At 41.4% G+C, this 27,242-nt stretch overlaps 1 protein-coding gene across 3 annotated transcripts in view; it reads right to left on the bottom strand.

The window, feature by feature from the left end:
* Positions 1 to 8,153: 8,153 nt before the first annotated feature.
* PPP1R36 (protein phosphatase 1 regulatory subunit 36) overlaps positions 8,154 to 27,242 on the bottom strand; it is a 48,411-nt gene continuing 29,322 nt past the window's right edge. The window contains exons 8-12 of one of the 3 annotated variants that reach the window (XM_058739307.1): positions 27,068 to 27,110; positions 26,580 to 26,758; positions 26,304 to 26,495; positions 16,524 to 16,649; positions 8,154 to 11,746 (exon numbers count right to left, since the gene is read on the bottom strand). In XM_058739307.1, the coding sequence (XP_058595290.1) occupies positions 11,626 to 11,746; positions 16,524 to 16,649; positions 26,304 to 26,495; positions 26,580 to 26,758; positions 27,068 to 27,110 (661 nt within the window). In that variant the 3' untranslated portion in view covers positions 8,154 to 11,625. Of the gene's footprint in view, positions 11,747 to 16,480; positions 16,650 to 25,090; positions 25,782 to 26,303; positions 26,496 to 26,579; positions 26,759 to 27,067; positions 27,111 to 27,242 lie in introns of those variants that run through there. The other 2 variants (XM_058739310.1, XM_058739309.1) reach the window with 2 other exon arrangements.

The raw sequence follows: 27,242 nt of genomic DNA, 5'->3' as shown, positions 1-27,242 counted from the left end.
TGATTTACTGTTAGCATGATTTATCCTTCTCCATCTTTCTACTTTTAATTTATTTGTGTCTTTATATTTCAAGTGTGTTTCTTATAGGCAGCATCTAGTTGGGTCTAGCCTTTTTTGTTCAACCTGATAATCTCTCCTTTTTATTAGGGGTGGTTTAGGCTATTTACATTTAATGTAGTTATGGATATGTTGGATTTCAATCTACCTTCTTGCTAGTTGTTTTCCATTTGTCACATCTTTTCTTTGTTTCTTTTTACTCTTTCCCTGTCTTCTTTTGAATTCATTTAGTATTTTTTTATTATTCCATTTTACCTCCACTTAAATTTATTTATTTATTTATTTATTTATTTATTTATTCTCTCTTTTTTTTTTAAGTAAGCTCTACCCCCAACATGGGGCTCAAACTCACAACCCCAAGATCCAGAGTCACATGCTCCTCCAACTGAGCCAGCCAGGTGCTCCCTCCACTTAAACTTTTTAAATTGAAAGTGTTGCTATAAATACTGAAACCTTTTAATGTACTGAGTCTTTTTTTTTAAAGTTTATTTATTTTTGAGAGAGACAGAGACAGTGCAGGTGGGGGAGAGTAGAGAGAGAGGGAGAGAGAGAGAGAGAGAGAGAGAGAGAATCCCAAGCAGATTCCACACTGTCAGTGCAGAGCCCAATGTGGGGCCTGAACCCATTAAGCCACAAGATCATGACCTGAGCTGAAACTGAGTCAGCTTAACCTACTGAGCCACTCAGGCACCCTGTACTGAGTCTCTTAATGTATTGTTAACTAGAGGTCCTTTTTATTTTAACTGAAAGAGCATAGACTTTGGAGTCAAACAAACCTTCATCTGTAATGTGGCTCCACTAACTGGCTATGTGACTTTTGTCAACTATAGGACTCAACTTCCCCATTTGTAAGATTGAAATAATCATTACTAATTTTCAGAGTACAACGAGAATCAAATGAAAAAAATAATTATGATAGCTAGCATAGGTCTAAAACATAACAAATGCTTAATTAATGTCATTTGCTTTAATTTTATTTGTTTTCTTCACACAGCTGTTTCTAAAAGAGGTTTGAATGCTACCAAGGAAGCAAATACCCGGCCTATTTCCTACCACTTCTGATATCCTTCATGAGCCCAGAGAGACATTGCTAATCAACCACAGCACTGTTTTATTATTTTATTTATTTATTTTTTAATGCTTATTTATTTCTGAGACAGAGACAGAGCATGAGTGGGGGAGGGGCAGAGAGAGAGAGGGAGACACAGAATTGGAAGCAGGCTCCAGGCTCTGAGCTGTCAGCACAGAGCCCGATGCGGGGCTCGAACTCACAAACTGTGAGATCATGACCCAAGCCGAAGTTGGTCGCTCAACCGACTGAGCCACCCAGGCGCTCCAGCACTATCTTAAATAAACTCAGACATAACATCATGCCAACCAAATGGAAAAGGGCCAAAATAGAAAACCTATCTACCACCAGAGGCTAACATACCAACCCTACTTAAAGTTGTTTTTAATACATTTATTATTGTAAGTGGGTTAAATCTCCCTTTCCTCTAACAACTTTTTATGTTGCTTGCTTAATCAAATCCTTCACTAAAGGTGTTGCAAGGGAAAACTTCAGTTTGTTCAGGTCCAGTGATCCCAAATGCTGAATCAATGAGGTTTGTATTTGGCATCTGTGAAACCAGATATCAAAGAAGAGAACAGGGTGAAAGCAGAGACATTGGCCAGACATCAGGAGCAGGACCGCAAGGCCGGCTCATCGCCTCTTAGTTTAGAGTCTGACACAAGCATGTGATGAGGGCCTGGCGTCTCATGACGGGCACCAACTATTCCTCCTGGGACCTCGGGTGTCACTCAGCAATGGATGGACAAAGGACGATCTGTCATTTGTCATTTGATTTGAAAAAGGCCTTGACCTTGTACCATAGCAAAGCACTGAACACTCCTTGTCCAGCTGCCTCTCTCCTGCCCAGCCTTGTAAATAAAGACTTCCTGTTAATGATGCTGGGGCCATTGGCCATGTCCAGAGACAAGCTGGTGCTCAGAAACATATATGCAGCTTTGTCTCCTCAGGATCCTGAGCCTGCTGGGTGGGGACTGACTTGGTCAGTGGCACCACGGCTGCCCTCCTTGTAACCCCAAGGACTGATTTATAACAGAACTGCCTTCTTATTATTTAGGAAAACATCAGTGAGAAAACAACCCCAATGTCTGAAGGGAGATTAAAAGAGGTCCCCTAACCTACTCTAAGCCCGGATCTTCAAGGACGTCTGTGTTCTCCACCACCACCCACCTTGCTCTCTTTTCTTTTTTAAATTTATTTATTTATTTATTATTTTGAGACAAATAGAGAGTGCAAGTGGGGGAGGGACACAGAGAGGAGGAGAGAGAGAATCCCAAGTAGACTCTGCACTGTCAGTGCAGAGCCCAACGCAGGGCTTGAACTCATGAACCACAAGATCATGACCTGAGCCAAAGTCAGATGCTTAATCAACTGAGACACCCGGGGGCCCCTACTATTTCTCCTTATTGTTCTTATTATGGAAAGTTTCACAAAAACATCCAGGGCGTGGGTGGGGTTTCTTAAATTTTCCCACTTTACCATAGAGTGTTCTATACTTGCACAATTTGAAACATAGAAATAAACTGAATGAGTGCCTTCTTCTAACATACTTCTGTGATTTGGGCAGATATTACCAGAATCCTTAGAAACAGAGTTGAGGAGGGGCACCCAGGTGGCTCAGTCCGTTGAGCTTTCGACTTTGGCTCAGGTCGTGATCTCATGGTCTGTGAGCTTGAGCCCCGCATCGGGCTCTGTGCTGACAGCTCAGAGCCTGGAGCCTGCTTCAGATTCTGTGTCTCCCTCTCTCTCTCTCTCGGCCCCTCCTCCATTCGCACTCTATCTCTCTCTCTCTCACACACACACACACACACACACAAATAAACTTAAAAAAAAAAAAAGAGAAAGAGTTGGAGGAAAAAGTTCCTTCTACTCCATTTATCACAGATAAGATGTCTTACTCTGGCATTTACTATTTACTGTTTTGAAAATGATTTGGTCCAAATGTGTAAGAATGGTTAAAAATAGATGATAGATAGATAGATGATAGACAGACAGATAAACACATACACACACACATATGATTCTTACTCTGAGTTTTCAGTGGAGGAGGTGCAGCTTAAACCCTTAGCCTCAGAGTTCTTGTTGCCCCTAATACTGCTTCATGTTCATGATCATTTGGAAATGTCATAGCTCTATGCCAACATTACTTAGGCAAAATAAAAACAGTAACAATATCAAAAAATCACTCAAATGTCAATGGAACATCTACTTTAAGCTGGCTGCTTTCATATGCACTCTCTCATCTCATCCTTATCAGGGTCCTCTGAGCTGAACATATTAAGCCCTTGTCCAGAAAAACTTGAGTGCCAATGAACGGCCTACCCAGAATAGACAGTTACATGACAGAGCTGGGATTTTTTTTTTTTTAAGATTTTATTTTTAAGTAATCTCTACACCCAATATGGGGCTCAAACTCACAACCCTAAGATCAATAACTGCGTGTTCTTCTGACTGAGCCAACCTGATGTCCCCAGAGCTGGGATTTGAACCCAAGCCTAGAAACTGACTCTAAATCCAGTGTTTGTTCAACTCTTCCTTATATATAAAGAGGGGCATTACTTCCCTGAGACCACAATGTTGAAATGTGGACTTTTTTTTTCTCTATTCAGGATATGGAGTCCCTACAAGTTACATGAATTTCTTCCCAACACAGAGGGCAGGAGAGGAACTGGGAGAGACCACCCCGTCCATTCCCACGATTGGCCACTGATGGACCCCGAGGCAGGGCAGGGTGCCAGCAGAGCCAGGAAGTGTCGCTCAGTGCTATTAGCCCCTGGAGCAACAGCTCCTGTCCCCTCACCATGCCTCCTCTTCCTCATGCCACCATATTCCTCACTCTGCGTGCCAAGTGCGGTCCCTGGACCTGACAGAAGCTGTCACTCCTAGATCTCCTCTCAGCTTCACCTCAAGAAACGCTCTCACCTCCCCACTTTCTTCGAAGTTCAGTTCAATGTCTGAGCTTCTGTGAGCCTTTGGTGATTCCCAGGCAAAAGTCATCAGTCAGGCTCTATGCTTCTACATAGCAGTTGGCACCTGAAATGTGCCATCTATCACACGATATTAAAATGAACTGTTTTTCTTTCACCCTTTTCTTGGTAGACTATGCAGTCTCTAAAGGCAGGAGACAAGCATTACTAGCCTTTAGAAAGGGCCTAACACAGGTCTTCAATAATGGTTACTTAAACTGAATGGAATTTAATTAAATTGAATTAAACTGGTTCATTGAGACAAAATTCAGGGAGGAACGTATTTTATGATTTGTTATGAAGACTATTTGCTAATGTTTCTGCAATATCAAAAGATTAAGGAGCAAATGTTCTCACGAACATATTCAGGCTTGTAATCTTGACTGAATATGTGATTGACTATGTATATTGTGTACAAGGCAGACACCGCTGGGTATATAAGGTTAATAATTTTGTGAGATAAGAATGTGATAGAATGAGGCAATTTTGAAATTATGACTAAACCATGTGTCCTTCACAGAGCTGACTCGAATTAGCACTACAGATTTAACCATTAGTTTGAGATAGTCTTTCAAATGCCTAGGAGGAGACTCAAGAATCACTTCCAGGAGCCTGTTCTCGAAGTTTTCCTATCCATAGTCATCAGCCAATAACCACACACTTCTCGGGGCTTTGCATAATCATCTCATGCCATCCTTCCCATGATGTTATAAGGCTGACGCTCTTGGCTTCCCCACTACTCACGTGGAAAAGTGAGGTAGCTTGAGGGAAAGTAAGGCCTGCCCCAGGCCCCACAGGGAGTAAGTGGTGGAACGGGATGTGAACCTGGGCAGTCTGGCTCCAGAGTCCATGCTCTGTGCTCTCCAGCTACGACACACCGGCCCACCAATCTAGTGCAAGCAAACTCATCCTTAGACCTAGCTTAATCTGAATTATTAATATTCACCTCTTGATTTCCAGGTGTGCCCCCTGTGGAAAAGAGAAAAAGATATTCAACACTCTCTTTATAATCACACCATGAATATTAGAAGATAGTTTTTAGGCCGTTTTTGAGTTCTCTTTCTGATATGTTTACTAATTCCATTTAGCTTAAAATGTCTCTTAGAGATTCTCCACCCCACTCCTGGTCATCTCGGCCACCCACAGTTCTCAGGGCCCACTGAATTGTTTTTAGATAGTCTTCCCAAATTATGAAGGCCCTAACTGGATAGGCGTGTTCTCTAGCTAAGGCCCTACGAAGGCCATATGTGGGAAAGTATTCAGAAATTGTGCTTATCTTCTCCACATTAACATTCCAGCATTATGTTCTTTTGTTTTCCCAATATTTTCCCTATTGCTGACTAATTTTGGAGTTGCGACCCAGCTGTTAACTTTGAAACTCTAACATTTTATTTTTTACTATAGTGCTTGTGAGCCATTTCTCATCTCGTATTTATGGTGCGAATCATTTTTTTTTTTTTTTTTTTTTTTTTTTTTTTTTTTGTCAAGGCCAATCTAAAAGGGTCATATTGAGTTTAGTTCTCAGTGTTGGGATGTTGCCAGCTCCACCTAATTTGGTATCATCCACCAAAAGCAAGATATTTATTCTCAACTCCATCATGTGGGTCACTGAAGAAAGTATTTATATAAACCTCTTTTCCCATAAATATACTTTCCTGGTTTCCAGATAGTCTGGGAGTGGTGAACTGAGTTCACATTTTAATCTTTGCCAAGAACTGCAGTTGATTATCTAAGCATTATGCCGACTTATGAAGAAACAATCAAAATTCATTTCCAAATCTGAAGAAATACTGATGTTTGGCCACTGCTCAGTTCCTGGAGGACAATCAAAGTTGAATTTATTCTAAATACAGGAGGGACCGCAGTGTTCTTTGGAAGAAGCAAAAGCTTGGCCTCGATATCTGGAACTTACTGAGAGGTCTCTGCCCCTCATCTTGCTTCCAGAATGGCATTCCTTTTAGTTATTGCTAACCAGAGAAAATTTACAGTCTGGTAGCAAGCCAGGGCAATGATGAACTGAAGTATTGGAAGCCTTTCAACACAGGTTTTTATATTGTTTATTTTATATCTTGTGCCCCAGAGAGGAGAAGGTAGACCTTCTTTAAAAAAAATGAAGCTTCATGGCTTTTTGTGGGCTTTCCATATTTGTAGGGTGAACTGATGCATTGCTTCTGCCAAAAAAATCCCAGACCTGGCCGATAATCAGAACCACCTGGAAAGTTTGGAAAATTCACAGAGTCAACCCTTTCCTAGACTTCCTGAATCTTCATCTTGAAGTTGGTGTTAAGAAATGAGGGCAGGGCATCTCTATTTTTTGAAACCTCCCCAAACTGATTAAATCATTTATGGTTATATCCACGGAATGGATTGCCAAAGAGCCATTTGAAAAGGCTACAAGTGCTGATATGGAAAGATCTCACATTAGCCATACAATGTGTAGTAGTATGTGTGTGTAGTAGGATTCACCCCATTGGGATGAATTTGTCATGAATATACACCTTCCACATACTTACATACATCCACCTATATGTGTATACTGTATACATTCAGGTGCTTCACCAGAAGCACCTGTCTATCAGGAAGAATGCCACCAGAGCACCTCTGCCTGGTGTAACCCCTTGAGATGACAGATCATAGGGGACAGGGAATGAAGGGAGGGACCAGGGAGTTTGGGGTCCCATGGGGGTAGAGCTGGTGTCTATTTACCAACTGACATTCAACATTTCAACATTTTATACCACGTAAGGAAGTATTTCAACATTTTATACCACGTAAGGCTTCGTGCTGCATTTACACACACAAAAAAAACAATTCTGGAAGTTTTCCTAGGAATCTGAGACCAGTGGCCTATCTCTCCATCAACACTGTCTGGTTGATTTAAGTAGACAGATAATTTACTGGGAATATACTGGGTAGAATTATCAGGAAAGCTTAGAAAACAGACAAGAATAAAGGGAGGGCAGACGATTAGTCACAACCACAGGCAAGGCCACATTCCTGCACCCAATGCTGATGCCACCCCCTCATCACTGGAGGCTGCTGCTGTCACCACTGCTACTTGCAAACTTTAGAATAGCACTTGGTGCATCATGTCATGACTATCTAAACATTTATCTGCCTCTCCCACTGGACGGTGAGCTCCTTGAACTTAGGAAGAACATCTTAATTCCTCAGTTTCCAGCCCCCACCCGAACCGGGCACCCAGTGAGCAGAGTGTTGAGTGAAATAAATGAGCAAATAAAATTTGGCTTCTAGATATTATGCTAGTACAGCAGAGTGAGGGCCATATCTAGCTGTATGTGTCACTTTATTATTTATTTACTTATTATTTATTAAGTAGGCTTCACACCCAGCGCAGAGTGCAACACAGGGCTCGAACTCATGACCCCAAGATCAAGACCGGAACTGAGATCAAGAATCGGACCCATAACTGACTGAGCCACCCAGGCACCCCTGTATGCGTCACTTTAGACCGTTCTAGAAAATAAACTGGTGCACGTGCTTTCCCATCCTTCATTCCTCCATTGATGGTCTATCAGACGTGGCTTCAACAAAAATATTGGGTTGGGTTTCATGGTGGATTCATTCTGTCTCTTTCTTTGAATCCAGCATTCTTTTCAGCAGAGATGGTATAAACCGTGGTTCCATGAAGTGATTATCTTAATTTCAAATCTTACACCCAGCCTGAAGTGGGGCTAGGGGGTCAACTGTGCTTCCATCTCCTTTAGGACTTTTGATTGCCTACATACATGAAAGAATGCCCAACCACATCTCTGAGCCTGTTCTACACAAGCCACTTGAAACCAACATGGTTGCTAGAGTCCAGAATCCTGGAGAGAAGAATAAAAATAAACTGTATCTTAAGAACTGCAGCAGCTTTCATATAAAAGCCAGGAGTTGAGACCATATACCAGAACCCAGGCTCCACTTGACCCACAAACATGCTACGTAACTGTTCCAACTTTCATCTGCTTTTTTCCAGCCCATGAGAGGAGTCAGAGACTGGGAAGCTGTAAAGATAGAGGGTAATAGCATGCTAATAGCAATCACGAAGAAGAAAGTAGATGGCCTTTGTTTATTGATGATTATATACTATTCATTCACAGAAAAAGACCTAATACAATTCACTAGAAAAGATAGAAGCTCAGAAAAGTGAAAACTCACATTCACATCAAAATCTGTACATGAATGTTTGTAGCAGCCTTATTGGTGATAGTCTCCAAACTGGAAATGACCCAGATGCCCTTCAAAGGATGAATTAAATAAACTGTGTTACATCCACGTCACAGAGTACTACTCATCCACAAAGGAGCAAATCACTGATACAAGCAACAACTTGAATGAATTTCCAGAAAACTATGTTGAGTGAAAAAAAGCCAATCCCCAAAAGTTACATAATGTATATAACATTCTTGAAATGACGAAACTATAGAAATGGAGAACAGGTTAGCAATTACCAAAGGTTAAGGAGACGGTAGGGACAGAAGAGAGTGGCTATAAAAGGGCAGCATCATGCATTCTTGGAGAGATGGAATGTTCTGTATCTTGACTGAATCAATATCAGTATCTGGTTGTGAAACTGTACTATAGTTTTGTAAGATGTCACCATTGGGAGAAACCAGGCAAAGAGTTCACAGGATCCCTTGGTATTATTTCTTAAAACTGCATGTGAATCTGTTATTATTTCAAAGTAAAAAAAATAATAAAAAATGAAACAAAAGAAAAGATATAAAAATAGAAAATAAAAACCTAAGAGGTCAAAACTCTAAGTTCTTGTGATCAAGCATTACATTTATTTCTGAGAGTTCTTGTAGCAGAAGAAAAAGGAAACCATGATTGGTCAAATATTCTTGTTTCCTCATGAAAGTAATTATGGTAAATTTTTGGGAGACACAATCTTTCCCCTGGGAGTCAATTCTAAAAGGGCAATGAACTTAGTCTTAAAATACAACGCCAGGGCACAAAATAAAATCTACAGGTGGGGCGCCTGAGTGGCTTCTTCGGCTTAGCATCTGACTTCGGCTCAGGTCATGATCTCATAGTTCGTGAGTTTGGGCCCCGCATTGGGCTCTGTGCTGACAGCTCAGAGCCTGGAGCTCGCTTCGGATTCTGTGTCTCCCTCTCTCTCTGCCCCTCCCCCACATGCGCTCTCTCTCTGCCTCTCAAAAATGAAGAAAACTAATAAAAAAATTTTTTTAATAAAAAAATTAAAAGATCTACAGAGGTGAAGCCAGCTCAGGGCTCAGGTGCTATTCCTTTTAATGCTTGAGGACTCATGACTTGGTTAAGGGATCCTATGGGAAAAAATGATGCAACTTCCATGGCCAGTCTTATACCTAAATGGCATAGATGATCACCCAAAAAGTGTGGCTTCAGGGAAACCAACAAGACACTCTTCACAGCCCAGCTATGTCTTTCCAGTGTGATGTCTGAAAGTCCATCATTAGCTATATGCACTCCTCTGGGCTGAGAATTTTTGGTCTCTGGTTTCCTCTACTGACAATTCAGAGAGCGGGCCTTGCTCAAGTGGTGCACACACAAGGGGCCTCTGAGCGTCAAAGAGACTTGGAGAAAGAATGTCACACCTTCTGCTTTCCCTGCTGTGATGACAGATGTCTCTTCTCTCTAAGGGCAACCCCCAACCTACGCTTCCCAACCTTCGGTTCTCAGCTCTCTACAAGTATGCCTTCTCTCTCTCCTGAATCATCAGTTTGCCCTGTGTCAGCACAGACTCGTTCTATTACCTCGGATCCCTAAAAGCCAAAGATCCAAACAACCCAACACTAAAGCTTCACCTCCTTGACAGCACATCTTCCCCTAGCTCCTGCGCTATTTCTTCCTTTCCCTTCACGACAAACTCTGCCAGAGTTTGACCAATCGTGGTTTCCTTTTTCTTTTGCTACAAGAACTCTGGCAGAGGGCTCCCTCATCAAGGGGGCACCACACTTGGAGCCCGCACAGTTGACCTCTATGTTCCCAACCCTGGCAGTCACCTCTGTTATTATCGTACCAGTTCGTCCTGCAGCATTTCTGCCCAGCTGCCACCCCTACTTCATGGCAGGCTCTTTTCTCTTGTCTACCATGACTTCTCTCCGTCATGTGTTTCTTCGTACCTCACTGGCTTGTGGCACATTCTGAAGGCGGAGTGAGCTGCTGGAGCATGTAAGGGATTTGCTGCGTTTTGTTTGCTCCTCCTCTGCCCCCTCTTACATGTAGAGTGTCCTTTGTCTTCTGTATCTTCAGTCTCCTTAGGTAATCTTAACCAATCCGAGAGCCATTGGCTCCCAAATCTGTATTTCCACCTCAGGTCTCTCCCCAGAACTCCAGATCTCTCTATCCAAATGCCAACTCATCTACACAGGGATGACTGATTGACGTCTCAAAGTTAACAGTCTAAAAATAGAAATGAAGATTTCTCCCTCAACCTGTTTTTCATCCATTCTGCCCTATGGAAATACCAAACACCCAATTGCTCAGGCCAAAAACTTTAGAGACTTCCTTGCTCTCTTTCTTCTCTTCCCCAACAGCCAATCCATCAGCAAATCCTGCCAACTCTACCTTATCCAGAATCCATCCCTAGTCCAGCTTACCACCTTCCCTCTCCTGGGCCACCTCTGTAATCTCTAATTGACCTCCAGCCTCTATTCTCCATCCCTCCAACCCTAACCTCGGCCCATCTTCCACACAGGAACCAGAATAATATTTTCAAACATAAATTGGATGGTGTCACTCCTTTGACTACAAGCCTCCACCGGATTCCCATCCAATTAGACAAAATCCCTACAACCTACAAAGCTCAAACCATCTAGTCAGTCCCTGCTAACTCCCTCTCGTTCCACCCTCTGCCCAGAGAAGCTCCAGCCATGTGGAGAAGCACAGACCACGTCTACCTCATAATGGGAGTAATATTCTCAGAACCTGGCCCAGCAGGTGCACAGTAATTATTTGTGGATTCACAAACGATTTCATAAGACAAACATAATTCTAGACTGGTAACAACAGCTCTGTATCTTAGGGTCCTGGCTTGAAAAGCCAGCAACTATAACTACCACTCTTCCTGGTTTGCTGCGAGAACTAATGGGGGAAAAAAATTCTAGCTCTAAAAAATCCACTCAATTGTTCTTTAATGGGTACATGTTCCAGTGTGAGTCCTGCGATGGCAGACAGGGCTCCTCCTCACTTTCTTCTTTGTGTGCAATGACACAAGGCTCTCGAGTCGTCAAGCAAATGCTCCATTTGTGCCTTTTACATCTGCTTCAGTGTGTGATTATCATGGCATGATAAGGGATGTGGGTGAAGGGAACAGGGTGCATGTGGAGAAGGAGATAATTATTTCCAAGTGAAGCAACAGTGTCTGGGTAGAAAGCAGCAGATTTATGCAGGCGGTGGGCTCAGAGAAGCCACACAGAAGAACACAGTCCCTGAAGCAGGAAGTGTGCTATCAGCCGGATCCGCGGGAGGCCTGACCACCGCCGCGGGCACGGTCTGAAGCGGATTCCAGTTTTCTGCACGTGATGGAAGTACTGCATTTTGCTAGTGTGTTCTTTTTCTCGAGGGCACGTTTTGTTCAGTTGACAGTCTCAGGCATGCTTTAGTCGGAGCTTGTGGCAAAGGGAAAGGATCGGGGAAGAGGATGTCACACTCCCCAGTCAACCTGCAATCACATCCGGTAGTTCAGGAGAATTAATACCTACTCATTTATTCTCATCTCCCTTTCCATCGCCAGCCTTTCTTCTTTTTTCCATCTGTAAATATTTAAGTTTATGCCTCTAAAAAGCAGGGTGGTGGAGGGCTTACAAAACCACAGCAACATTGTTATGTCTGACAGATTCACCAATAATTCCTTAATATCAGATAGCCCCCTTAGTAGTAAATTGCCATGATTTTATATATATATATATATATATATATTTAATAATTTAATTTAATTTAATAATTTAATATCTATTTAATTTAATATAATTTATATTTTATTTTATTTTTTATAAATTTAAAATAAATTTATTTATAATTTATAAATATTGATATAATTAATTAATTATATTTATAATTAATTTAATATATTTAATTTAATAATTATATATATATATATATTTTTTTTTAAATAATTGGTTTGTTTAAATCAGGATCCAAGCAAGGTCCACATACTGCATTTGACTGATATGCCTAAAGTTTTAACCTAGAGTTTCCTCTTCCCTCCTTTCTTCCTTCTTGTTACTTGTTGAAGAATAAGGTACATTTTTCCATAGAGTTCCCCCATTTTGGATTTTTCTGATTGAATTCCTCTAGTATTATTTAACATGTTGCTCCTACCCTGAATTTCCCATAAATCAAATGTTAGATTTAGAGGCTCAATCTGATTTGGGTTTTGTTTTTTTGGGGGGGTTTGGGGAGAGCTATTTGGCAGGAATATTTCTTTCTTTCTTTCTTTCTTTCTTTCTTTCTTTCTTTCTTTCTTTCTTTCTTTCTTTCCATTTATTTTTGAGAGAGAGAGCACAATCAGGGGTGGGGCAGAGAGAGAGAGAGAGGGAGACACAGAATCCGAAGCAGGCTCCAGGCTCTGTGCTGTCAGTGCAGAGAGCCTGATACGGGGCTCGAACACATGAACCATGAGATCATGACCTGAGCTGAAGTGGGACGCTTAACCAACTGAGCCACCCAGGCACCCATGCAAGAACGTTTCATAGGTAGTGTTTCATATTCCCATTGGCGGCACTTGATGACTAGATGTCCCTCACAATGTTAACCACCACCAGCAATCAGTGCCTAGACCCACTATTCCACGGACGTTTTGCAAGATAGTAAGATTCTAACGCTATCATTCCTTCTACATTTATCACCTGGAATATTTCGACACAGAAACTTTCCCTCATCAACTATCTGGGTTGCCCTGGGCTACACTTGAAAGAGTTCACTGCCTGCCAGGGAAACAAGGTAAACTCAGATGCAACCGCCGTGCTGCGTGGTAAGTGTTCACCAAAGCATCAGTGCGGGAGGAAGATGGAGTGAGCAGGGGAAATGAGACAGGAGCTCCTCCTCCCCAGGGTCCTCGCTATTTCTGCAAGGATGATTATGAGCTGGCGGATTGCTGAGCCCTTAAGTTTCTACTTCACAATCGAGCTTACCTGCACACTTCCCCATTTTGGACTGAGCTTTGTCCTGACTCTGGAGTTCAGCTGTCAGAACAGGAACCCCACCTTATTCTTCTTGAATCCCTCATAGATCTAGCAAGGCACTGACTGCTGAGTAGGCTTTCCGTCAATGACTGACGACTGCTTGTACATTCAGGGTGCTAAACTATTTATCAATATCATAATCACCCTCCAAAGCACTTCTGAAGTATCACCCCTACTCTGGTCACAGGGCTGGATGAAATGATATAGCTCCACCCCTCATTAAGTCTCAAATCACCACAGATTGACATGAAGGAACCTGACATTTGAATCAGCCCTAAATGCATATACAAGTACACAGACATGTTCAAAAAGTAATATGTTCCTGCCAAATTGATTTCCAGAGTATATTCCCCATCAGTGTGTGAGAATGCCTACTTCTCCAGCCTCCTGCCAACATTAGACATTGTCATTTCTTGAAATCTTTGCTAATTCTATAGGTGAAAATGGAATCATATGTTCTAATCTAGACATCCAATGAGTAGTGAGAACAAATACCTCTTCATATTGGCCATTTGTGCTTCTCCTTCTGTGGCTAATTACCTACTCACATCGTTTGCTCATCTTTTGACGTCTTTTGATGTCTCTTTGTGCTGCCCGATGGGGGTGGGTGTTAGATGTCACCACTATGCAAGAAATTGGGGACGCTATTTTTTAATCTATTGTAAAAAAATAGAAAGTACACGTAAGCAAAAATGTTTAAAGAAAAATCATTCATGGGGTGCCTGGGTGGCTCAGTCAGTTAAGCGTCCGACTCTTGGTTTCAGCTCAAGTCATGATCTCGATGGTTTCACGGGTTCAGGCCCTGCATCGGGCTCCATGCTGACAGTGTGGAGCCCTGCCTGGGATTCTCTGCCTCCCTCTCTCTCTTCTCCTCCCTCACTGGCACTCTGTCTCTCTCAAAATAAATAAATAAACTTAAAAAAAAAAAGAAAAGAAAAGAAAAATCATTCACAATCCTACTTCTCAGGCAGAATTGTTAATAATTTAGTTATTTCCTTCCAAACTTTCTATAAATATATGTGTGTTTTAGACACATGGGATCTCACTATATTCAGCTTTTCTGTAACCTGGTTTCTTTTTTTTTTTTTTTTAATTTTTTTTCAACATTTTTTATTTTATTTTTGGGACAGAGAGAGACAGAGCATGAACGGGGGAGGGGCAGAGAGAGAGGGAGACACAGAATCGGAAACAGGCTCCAGGCTCCGAGCCATCGGCCCAGAGCCTGACGCGGGGCTCGAACTCACGGACCGCGAGATCGTGACCTGGCTGAAGTCGGACGCTTAACCGACTGCGCCACCCAGGCGCCCCTAACCTGGTTTCTTCATAGGGCCATTTGCAATTTCTTCAAAGAATGACAAATCAATAATACAAAGATCAAAATAGAGTCCAATAATAAAAAAATAAGCAAAGTGTATGAGTTAGGTAAATAACCAGGTACCTGAGTTCAGACTGGTTTGCTCTCATCACTCCCAGACTGGAGGTGAGGCTGGAGGGTCAGGAGTTGCTGAGGCAGATTAGAACTCCTACAAACAAGTACCTAAAAAGTGTTTTAACAAGTTTACCTGGGATCTGGAAAGCATTTTAAGATTCTGAGCTAAAAGACGGACAACTGCATTTTATCAATTAAGAAGAAACACCGAGAGACCATTGGCCTTCACCCAGAATTTATAACAAGGCGCTGTTACTTTTATTATCTGTAACACCTTAATATAGTACCTTGGGCTGGGAAATGCATTTACTCCAAGAAACAGTCATTTCTTATATTATGATTCCTGTGATAAATCAGGAAAGGAGATGCGATGTGAAGAGGTATTCACCCCTACTCTTATTTGGAAGTATAAACTAGAATGAACATACAAATCTATCTTTCACTGCCATAGAATTAGCAATGATTCAAAGAAATGATAATGCCCCAGTGAGGATTCTCACACAGAGATGGAGGTCGTGTGCTTTGGGACCAGCCTTCCCGGAGGAGATTGGGTAATAATAAGGTCTGGAGGATGAGTGTGCTCTTTGATGCAGCAATATCATTGCTGGGCTTTATCCTGAGAAAACCACCATCAGTTTGAGTGATAAAGTACGTATAAAATAACATAAGGGATTGGGCAAGGATACAATGACAGATTCATGCCACAGAATACTACAGGGCAATGAAAATCATATTTCAGGGGCACCTGGCTGGCTCAGTCAGTCAAGCGTCCAACTCTTGATTTCGGCTCAGGTCATGATCTCATGGTCATGGGATTGAACTCTGCATCAGGCTCTGCACTGAGCACGCAGCCTTCTTGGGATTCTTTCTCTCCCTCTCTCTGCCCCTACCCTGCTCATGCTGTCTTGAAATAAACATTAAAAAAAAAAACGTCAGCTGAGTATTGGCTGCTGTAGGAGAATGTGCACCATGCATTACCACGGGAAGAAGGCGGGGTGCAGACAACAGCACACGGCACGACCCGGTTTTTGTCTGTGCGTGTGTGCACACGGATGACTGGAAGCGGATTCACGAAACATTGGCGATAAGGTTTTTTTTCCCCTCCTCTCTGTGCTTTTCTAAGGTTTTGTGTTTCTTTGTGTTTTCTAAGGGTTTTTGTTTTACACCAAAAAAGGTTTACTTGTGTACATTAGGGGGAGGAGGGCTGATGTCATTACAAAGCATTTCTAAGAAGTATGGACTGATATGGGGCATCCACAAATAGATTTTGATTTAAAATAGCTAAAATTTTGATTTTAAATAGCTCCAGTGTTCTGACGCTGGCCAGTGAAGGCAGGAGAGGTGAGCCCCCTCAAGGTCCTAGGCTCGGGTGGCACTCTTGTGCCAGGTTTCAGTGTGGCCTGACTTCTCAGGGTGAGGGCTGAGGCCCTCGGCCCAGGGCATTCTCTCTTTGCTCAGCTTAGGCAGCTGGGTTAGAGGCAGGAGAAGTAAAGGAAATGAGAACAAATCCTTCTGTACAAGGAGGAGGAGGAAGGCCAGGGTGCAAAGGAAGAGGTCTTGGACACTAAGGCCCTTGGCACAGCTCACCTGGACTGCCTCAGGTGTCACGCCCAGAGAGAAAGCCACCAGCATGTGCCCAAACTCAGAGACAAAGAGCAACATGAACCCACTGCAAGACACAGGCCGCTCTGGAGACGATCTGCAAATACGTTCACCCTGTGCTCTCGGTTCCCTGAAACTGCTTGCTTTCTGCAACCTGAAACTTGTTCAGAGGCAGGAGGGGTGAATGAAAATGGCCCCGGAGGAGTCAAATTTATTCTTCTTACTTTGCATAAAAATCAGCTGGGCGATCAAAATGCCATAAACGAAGTCCAAAATAGGATGATAGGGTTGGGCAGGCTGAATCCTGCAACAGTGATGTTTCAGATGCTCTAGATCCCTGGAGCAGGCAGCTTTAAAACAAAGACCAAACAGAAAAGAATTCTGCAGTCATCAGCAGAAGGCTAAGCAACAAGACCTCATCTTCCTGTGTAAAGAAGTCCTCACTATTCCTGAACCAACCCCGTGGTCCAGCTCAAAGATACAAGGCCTCATGGCCCCACAGTTTCCAGGTCTGAGCGCCGTGAGAACCCCTGGAAGCATTCCCTGGTACGCTCCACCCCTGTCTGCCTATCTAGACCCCTTACGTCTTCAAGACCCATCTCCGTGCCCACCTCTCACTGCCTCCACCTGATGGGCTCTCTCCCTTAAGCTCTAGTGCACTGTTTTTCTTGATTTGACATCCAGTCTCCTTTTTGAACCTGTATTTGTCTTATCTTTCCCCTGATGCCCAGAGAGCAACTTGCATAGAGGACAGCATGTTGTTCATCTCTGTGCCCACGTATCAGAATCCTACAGAGGTATCTGCCGAACATTTTTTAAATCGAATTTTTATTTTAGGACAATTTTAAATTTAAAGAAAAATTGCAAAGATAACATAGAGAATTCCTGTATACCTTACACCCGGTTTCCCCTATTATTAACATCTTACATTAGTATGATATATTTGCCACAATTAATGAACCAATACTGATACATTACTATTAACTACAATCCACACCTTAGTAAGATTTCCTTAATCTCTTCCTAATGTCCTTTTTCTATTTCAGGATTCTTTCCAAGATATTACATTACATTTAAATTTTTTTTAATGTTTATTAATTTTTGACAGAGAGAGACAGAGACAGAGCATGAGTGAGGGAGGGGCAGAGAGAGGGAGACACAGAATGTGAAGCAGGCTCCAGGCTCTGAGCTGTCAGCACAGAGCCCGACGCGGGGCTTGAACTCACAGACCGTGAGATCGTGACCTGAGCCGGAGTCGGACGTTTAACCGACTGAGCCACCCAGGCGCCCCTATATTACGTTACATTTAGTCATCATGTGGCAGTTTCTCATAATTTCCTTCTTTTGCTTTAAATTGAGATATGTCACTATAAAATTCACTCTTTTAAAGTGTACAATTCAGGGGGAGGGGAAGGAAAAAAAAAAAAAAAGGTTAGAGTGGGAAAGAGCCAAAGCATAAGAGACTCTTAAAAACTGAGAACAAACTGAGGGTTGATGGGGGGTGGGAGGCAGGGGAGGGTGGGTGATGGGTATTGAGGAGGGCACCTTTTGGGATGAGCACTGGGGGTTGTATGGAAGCCAATTTGACAATAAACTTCATATATTGAAAAAAAATTAAATAAATAAATGAAGTGTACAATTCGGGGATAGTATATTCATCATGTATAACCATTAACACTATCTGATGCACATTTTTATCAACCCCAAATCAAATCCTGTGCCTGTTAGCAGTCACTTACCATTCCCTCCTCTCCTCAGCCTCTGGCAACCACTAATCTACCTTGTCTTTATGGATTTCCCTATTCTAGACATTTCACACCATTGGAATCACAGGATATGTGGCTTTTTGTGTCTGGTTTCTTTCATACAGCATGATTTTTTAAGCTTTATTCACATTGTAGCATGAATTAGTGCTTCATTCTTCATGGCTGCATAATACTCCATTGTATGGATATACCACATATTGTTTACCCATTCATCAACTGTTAGACATGTGGGTTGTTCCATTTTTTTAAATCTATTATGAATGGTATTTCTATGAACATTTGTGTACATGTGTTTATGACACATCTGTTTTCAATTCTCTTGGGTATATGTCTAAGAGTAGAATTACTAGGTCATAAGGTGATTCTATATTTAACTTTTTGAGGAACAGACAACCTTTTTTCCAAAGTGGCTGCATCATTTTACATCCCCACCAGCAATGTTGTGAAGGTTCTAATTACTCCAGATCCTCATCAACACTTGTTTTTGTCTGACTTTTTGCTTATAGCTATCCTAGTGGGTACGAAATGGTATTTCATTGTGGTTTTGATTTGCATTTCCATAATGACTAAGATTGTTCAGCATTTTTTCATGTGCTTATGGCCCATTTCATATCTTCCTTGGAATAATATCTGTTCAAATTCTTTGCCCGTTTAAAAATTTGACTATTTGAGAATTTGCTTGATGGAATGAACAGCAGGCTAGAAGAAGCAGAGGACTGAATTAGTGACCCCAAAGACAGAGTAATGGAAAGTAATCAAGCTGAACAAAAGACAGAAAAAAGAATTATGCAAAACAAGAATAGACTTAGGAAACCCAGTGACTCCATCAAATGTAATAACATTTGTATTATAGGAGTCCCAGAAGGAGAAGAGAGAGAAAAGGGGACAGAGAATTTATTTGAAGAAGTAATACCTGAAAACTTCCCTAATCTGAGGAAGGAAACAGATATCCAGATCCAGGAAGCACATAGAATTCCCAACAAAATCAATAAAAGCAGATCCATGCCAAGACATATTGTAATTAAAATGGCAAAATATAGTGATAAGGAAAAAATATTGGGGCACCTGGGTGGCTCAGTCAGTTAAGTGTCTGCCTCTTGGTTTTAGCTCAGGTCATGACCTCATGATTTGCGGGATTGAGCTCCATGTAAGGCTCTGCACTGACAACACAGGGCCTGCTTGAGATTTTCTCTCTCTCTCCCTTTCTCTGTCCCTCCCCTACTCTCATGCTCTTTCTGTCTCTCTCTCACAATAAATAAACTTTAAAAAAAATATTAAAAGCAGCAAGACAAAGACAGTTATATACAAAGGAAACCCCATAAAGCTGTCAGCAGATTTTTCAGCAGAAACTTTCCAAGCCAGAAAGGAGGCATGATATATTCAAAGTGATGAATGGGAAAAACCTGCAGCTAAGAATACTCTATACATGCATGCTTGGGTGGCTCAGTTGGTTAAGCATCCAACTTCGGCTCAGGTCATGATCTCTCTAAAGAGAAAGAACTCACAGTTCATGGGTTCAAGCCCCAAGTCAGGCTCTATGCTGACTACTCAGAGCCTGGAGCCTGCTTCAGATTCTGTGTCTCCCTCTCTCTCTGCCCCTCCCTGGCTCACGCTCTGGCTCTCTCTCAAAAATAAACAAACATTAAAAAAAAATAAAAACAACAACAACAACACTCTATCCAGCAAGGCTATCATTTAGAATAAAAGGAGAGATGGTTTCCCAGACAAACAAAAACTAAAGGAGTTTATGACCATTAAACCAGCCCTGCAAGAAAAACTAAAGGGGACTTTTTGAGTGGAAAGGAAAGACCAAAAATGGCAGTTTGAAGGTCGGAAACACAAAAGCAGTAAAAATGAATATTCTATTTAAAAAATCATTCAAGGAACTCACAAAATAAAAGAATATAAAATATGACACTATATACCTAAAATGTGGGAGGAGAGGAGTAAAGAATGGGCTCAACCTTAAATGACCATCAAATTAATAATATAGGCTGCTACGTGCAGAGGAAGTTATAAACAAACCTAATGGTAACCACAAATCAAAAACCACTAATAAATATGCAAAGAATAAAGAGAAAGAAAATAAAATATATCACTAAAGAAAGCCAGCAAACCATGAAAGAAGACAAGAGAGGGTCAGAGACAATCTTCAGAAAGTAATAAAATAGCAATAAATACATATCTATTGATAATTACTTTGAACGTAAATGGACTAAATGCTCCAATAAAAAAACACAGGGCAACAGAATGGATAAAACACAAGACCCATCTATTTGCTGCCTACAAAAGACTAATTTTAGACCTAAGGACACCTGCAGATTGAAAGTGAGAGGGTGGAGAAACATTTATCATGCAAATGGATGTCAAAAGAAAGCCAGAGTACCAATACTTATATTGGACAAAATAGACTTTAAAACGAAGACTATAACAAGAGTCGAAGAAGGACACTATCTAATAAGGGGGACAATCCAACAAGAAGATGTAACAATTATAAATATTTATTCAACAGAGATCTGCTTGGGATTCAATCTTCTCCCTTTCTCTCTTCTCCTCGTGAACGCACATGTGCTCTCCCTCTCTCAAAATAAATAAACTTTAAAAAAAACGTAAAGAAACTAATCGATAATACAACAGTAGTAGGGGATTTTAACACCCCACTTACATCAATGGACAGACCATTTAAACAAAATCAACAAGGAAATAATGGCTTTGTTTTCTTTTTCTTTTTTTTTCAAAGTTTTATTTATTTGTAAAGAGAGAGAGAGCAGGGGAGAGGCAGAGAGAGAGGGACAGAGAGAGAATCATGAGTAGGCTCTGCATTGTCAGTGTGGAGCCCGACATGGGGCTCAAGCCCATGTACTGAGAAATCATGACCTGAACTGAAACCAGGAGTCAGATGCTTAACTGACTGAGCCACCCAGGTGCCCTGGAAAAAATGGCTTTGAATGACACACTGAATCAGATGGATTTAACAGACATATTCAGAACATTCCATCCTAAAACAGAATACACATTCTTTTCAAGTGCACATGGAACATTCTCCAGAACAGATCACATATTAGGCCGCAAAACAAGCCTCAACAAATTAAAAAAGATCAAAGTCATACCATGCATCTTTTCTGACTACAACACTATGAAACTAGAAGTCAACCACAAGAAAAAATCTGGAAAGACCACAAATACATAGACATAAATAGCATGCTACTAAACAATGAATGAGTAAACCAAGAAATAAAAAAGAAATTATAAAGTACATGGAAACAAATGAAAATGAAAACACAATGTTTCAAAACGTTTGGGATACAGCAAAAGTGGTTCCAATAGAGACTTTATAGCAATACAGCCTTATCTCAAGAAGCTAGAAAAATCTCAAATAAACAACCTAACCTTACACCTAAAGGAGCTATAAAAAGAACAAACAAAACTTAAAACAAGCAGAAGGAAGGAAATAATAAAGATTAGAGCAGAAATAAATGATATGGAAACTAAAACAAACAAACAAACAATAAAATAGATCAATGAAACCAGGAACTGGTTCTTTGAAAAAAGGTCATTAAAATTGATAAACTTCTGGTCAGGCTTATCAAGAAAAAAAGAGAAAAATCCCAAATAAATAAAATCACAAATGAGAGGAGAAATAACAACCAACACCACAGAAATACAAACAATTACAAGAGAATATTGTGAAAAACTATATGCCAACAAATTGGGACAACCAAGAAGAAATGGATAAATTCCTAGAAATGTACAACCTACCAAAACTGAAACAGGACAAAATAGAAAATTTGAACAGTCTGATTACCAGCAAAGAAATTGAACCAGTATTCAACAATCTCCCAACAAACAAAAGTCCAGGACCAGATGGCTTCAAAGGCAAATTCTACCAAACATTTAAAGAAGAGTTAATACCTATTCTTCTCAAAGTATTCCAAAAAATAGAAAAAGAAGGAAAACTTCCATATTCATCTTATGAGGCCAGCATTACCCTGATATCAAAATCAGATAGAGATACCACGAGAGAGAGAGAGAGAGAGAGAGAGAGAGAGAGAGAGAGAGAGAACTACAGGCCAATATCTATAATGAACACAGATGCATAAATCCTCAACAAAATAGTAGCAAACCAAATCCAACAATACATTTAAAAACTCACTTATCACAAGCAAATGATATTTATTCCTGGGTTGCAAAGGTGGTTCAATACTCAAAAATCAGTCGATGTGATACAGCACATCAATAATAAAGAATAAAAACCATATAATTTCAATAGACACAGAAAAAGCATTTGACAAAGTACAGCATCCATTCATGAAAAAAGCCCTCTGCAAAGTAGGTCTAGAGGGAACATGTCTCAACATAAGAGAGGTCATATATGAAAAACCCAGATCCCTGATCCACAGAAACTGTGAGACAATAAATGTTACTCTTTTTAAGCCACTATGTTTTGGGGTAATTTGTTTCACAGCAATAGGTAACTAATACAGTTAGGAGTACTCCCCTCCTCGCTTCCCACTGCTCTGATCCCGTGTGTCTTCGAGTCTTACTTCCTCAGGGGTGACTTCTCCTTCCCCTGCCTGTTTCTCACATACCAGCAAGTCTCTGGTTACACACTCTTGGCATTCTTTTTCTCTTGTGCGGTATTCATCCCCACTTGATTAGTTCAATATCTGAGTATGTTTCCCGTCTGTCTCTCCCCAAGACTTGTTGGTTCCAAGTCAGAGCTGGCTATATTTTTTCCACACTGAATTCCTAGCACCAAACATGGTACCCAGCACAGAGTGGGGATATACCAACTATGGAATGAAAAAATGAGTAAACAAATGAAGGAATTGATAAATGATGTACACCAAAGCCTCGTTCAGAAGGGAGGTAGAGAAAAGCCTAACACCCTAGGAAAGATAGTTATAAAAGTCTCATAATTCCCAGGTTTTATTTTAAAATATCAAAAACTAGGGGCACCTGGGTGGCTCAGTCGGTTAAGTGTCTGACTTCAGCTCAGGTCATGATCTGCCGGTTCATGAGTTCGAGCCTCGGGTCAGGCTCTGTGCTGACAGCTCAGATCCTGGAGCCTGCTTTGGATTCTGTGTCTCCCTCTCTCTCTTCTCCTCCCCTGCTCACACTCTGTGCCTCTGTGTCTGTCTCTCTCTCAAAAATAAACATTAAAAAATGTTTAAACATTTTTAAATATAAAAAAATAAAAACCAAAAATAAAACCATGTCAACATATTCTAGATAGAAACTTGTCATGACGGAGTGTATTATAACCAAATTCTCTACGTAAAAGTCCAACAAAAGTTAGTTCATAGCCCGTGATTTTGATAAAAACTTTGCAGTTTTTTTTTTTTTTTAATTTTTTTTTTTCAACGTTTTTTATTTATTTTTGGGACAGAGAGAGACAGAGCATGAACGGGGGAGGGGCAGAGAGAGAGGGAGACACAGAATCGGAAACAGGCTCCAGGCTCCGAGCCATCAGCCCAGAGCCTGACGCGGGGCTCGAACTCACGGACCGCGAGATCGTGACCTGGCTGAAGTCGGACGCTTAACCGACTGCGCCACCCAGGCGCCCCAAAACTTTGCAGTTTTAATGGGAGTCGTCACCAGAATTGACTTGGATGGTAAAGAATAACAGCATGAAGACAGAGGGTATGTTGAAGCCATCCTGCGTTAGCCGTAGGCTGGAGTTGATGTGCCTCTGCTCTTGATGTTAAATCTGGGGAAGGTGTCCAGTTTTCTCTGTGAAATGAACGCATTTTTAGGTAAAGGCTAACAGGAGGATTTTTTTTTTTTTAATGTTTATTTTGAGAGAGCAAGAGAGAGCACATGTGCAAGTGGAGGAGGGGCAGAGAGAGAAGGAGAGAGAGAATCCCAAGCAGGCTCCATGCTGTCAGCAGAGAGCCCAATGCAGGGCTCGATCTCACGAACCTGAGAGATCATGACCTGAGCTGAAATGAAGAGTCAGACGCTTAACCAACGGAGCCACCCAGGTGCCCGAGGAGGATTTTGAAGCTTGAGGATAAACTTTGTGACCACAGAAAGGTTAATTCAATCCAGTTGTTTTAACAGGTGAAACTCCTACAGGACTTTAAAATGGTAACATAGAACCAGTGGCTCTGTATTCCACATAGTGGAGTGCTTTCCCGAGTGATTTCTAATCGTCGTCTGCCAGATAACATCCAACTCACTCCCTAGTGGACATTTAGCTGTCCTTTGCATTCTGCTCCACTGTGCTCTTGCCTTTCCTCACAGGGCACACTTTTTCATCTCTGTGTCCTTGCACACGTTCTTTCTTGACTGGAAGTCCCCCTTTAGTGTCACCCAATCCCTGCAAAGCCAAATTCGAGTCAGAATGCTCCCAGTCCCCCTAGAAGTGATTGTTCTTCTGCTCGGTCCTCTTACGGCACTTGGTTTTTATCTCTTTCATGGCCTCTAATACATTTAAAATTGTCTTGTGAGCAGGTGTGTATTTTATTTATCTTCTCTACTATCCAGACCTGAGGATATGGTCTCTGTCTTGATGATCCCTTTTCCCTACATAACCCACCACAAGGTTTTGGATGGAGCAGAGGCTTTTTTTTTTTTTTTTTTTTTAATGTTTATTTTTGAGAGACAGAGAGAGACTGAGTGAGAACTGGGGAGGGGCAGAGAGAGAGGGAAACAGAATCCTAAGCAGGCTCCAGGCTCTGAGCTTTCAGCACAGAGCCCAACATAGGCCTCGGATTCATGAACTGTGAGTTCATGACCTAAGCCGAAGTTGGACGCTTAACCAACTAAGCCATCCATGCACACTTAGAGCAGAGGCTCAATACATATTTGTTGTCAAATGAGTAAACAAAAGAATGAATGAAACGTATATGTTAAAAGGCTTTGAAATGAACAAGATATACTTTATATCTCAATGTGAAAAATAATATAGCCATCGAGATTTAATTTTAAAAACATTTTATTTCCCTTATAAAATTTCATTTTCAAATGTACCAGATACTCTCATAAAGTAAAAATGAACTTAGAAACAAATAAACAGAATGTTTATTTTTTTAGGTGTTTTATTTATTTTTGAGAGAGCACAAGCAGGGGAGTGGCGAGAGAAAGGGAGACAGAGGAGCCGAAGCAGGCTCTGCACTGACAGCAGCAAGCCCAACGTTGGGCTTGAACTCACGAACTGCAAGATCGTGACATGAGTTGAAGTCGGATGCTCAACCAACTGAGCCACCCAGTCGCCCCCTAAACAGACTGTCTCTTCACTAGTCTACTAGAACACTGGTTAAACGTTCTAATACGTTACTCTAAATAGTCACATAGAAGCCAAGGAAGTAACTAAATAACAAAGCAAACTAGTAAATATAGGAAAATGAGCTTTTCAAGAGCTTTCTGAAATTTCTTTTAATAGTCCACTGTTGAACTTTTAACAAAATAATTTGAACAATTTAAAAAGTGTAATAATAATAAATATTAGTCCTATATAAAGTGATTAAGTTGAAGTAGTTTACTTCAAATGCAGGGACTTAATTACAGAACTGGAATGTACCAGGTTATTTAGGGAATGTTGTTTGAGAGGACAATGTTCTCGTGACCAAGTCCAGTGTATCCTGGATCGTCGTGTTATTTCTTTCTATCAGGGAAGAATGTATCCCAGACATTCTTTTGTTTTCTTCTGGTACGAGGGGGAGGAGGGTATGGGGGTTGAACTGACATCGAGGCTCCCCCAAGATGCCAACTCTGTGAAAAGAATTATTGGTATAGCTGAAGCAGTGTGGCCAAAGAATGAGGTGTATGGCTGTGGTTGTGTGCTTGTGTGTAAGCTACACACATACGTACACACATGCACATATTACACACACACATAGAAGTTTTCCGTTTCCATGAACTACCACTGTGATTTTAAATAGGGGTCCAAAAGCAGCCCACAGTAAGATTTTGTAATGGTTCTCTTCACACTTACCAGAGATATGTCTTCTAATGGAAAACCCTCAGCTTATGGAGTTTGCTACTCCCTCCTCCAAATGAGAACTATTTGAAGGCTAGCATAACTTTCTAGCAATGTTTTCTAGTCTAGATGGGTGTACCGAGAGCTGCCTGGGAAAGGAAGCAGGTAGAGAGGGGAGGGGGTGGGTAGGAAGGTGGTGCTTTCATCTTCGTTCAACTTTCTGGCCTTGGCACGGCGTCTAAAACCCCTGCCCCTCCCAGCCCAACCTAGCACACAACCCAGGACTCTCCTTTCTCTCTCCTTGGACCACTTACTTTGGCATGAGCACAGAGTCCAGACTTTCCATGTGCTCTTGCATCGGGGCCGGGAGTTTGACGACTCCTTGATGATACTTTTTCTCAAAGATATTCTGAGCTTTTTCTCTGAGAGATGGCAGCAGAGTAGACATGACTGGAGAGCGCATGTTAATGGCTTTTTTAATTGCTGGGCGTTTCGCCATCATTCTCCTGGGTGGGAAGAGGTAACATTTAGGTTACATCATCCAGTTTTCTAGAAATGTTCTCGAGCTTTGGAAAGTCAAAATGTCATACCTGAATTGTACAAAAGTCATGCGTTTCTTTTCCCCTCCTGATTCCTCCTCCTCACGCTTCCTCCGAGGAATGTTGAACATATTGGTACGAAAGAGCCTTCCTATTTCTTCCTCAATCTCTGTGAAGTGTTGACGTCGGAACACAATCCAAGCTACATATGTACAGAAAGTGTAAAAGGACTACAACAGAAAACAGACAAGAATCACAGTGCACAGCTATGGTGGTAGGAACTCTCACCTGTCTATAGAACATTGCTAAGCAGACACAAACCCAGATAACCCAATTCTGCACATTCCTGAAAAGTGGTGGCAAATTACACATGTACTCACCTTTGCAGGAGGAAAATTTAAGAGATGCCATACAGCTTGTTAGCATCCTTTGAAGAAAAGATATTCACTAAAAATAAGTGCCTGACACATGGCTATTGGTTCTTGGTCTACTTCATGTTTCATATAAGAGAGAAAAGCCCCAAAAGGTAACTGACTCACCTCAAAGAATTTCCAGTCTTTCTGTGTATCTGATCTTTTCTCCCTGCAATACAAAAAATCACAACTATACGTGGAAAGGGAAGTTCAATCTTTCAGCGATCTGGGCAAGCCCCTATCTTCAAAAGGATCAATACCTGTGGCCCCAAGGCTATTTAGCCGCATAAATGCTATCAAA

The sequence above is a fragment of the Neofelis nebulosa genome, chromosome 7, assembly GCF_028018385.1.
Source record: "Neofelis nebulosa isolate mNeoNeb1 chromosome 7, mNeoNeb1.pri, whole genome shotgun sequence".
NCBI classification, from domain to species: domain Eukaryota; kingdom Metazoa; phylum Chordata; class Mammalia; order Carnivora; family Felidae; genus Neofelis; species Neofelis nebulosa.
The sequence above is the reverse complement of the archived record's forward strand: the minus strand, read 5'-3'. Positions and strand labels throughout refer to the sequence as shown.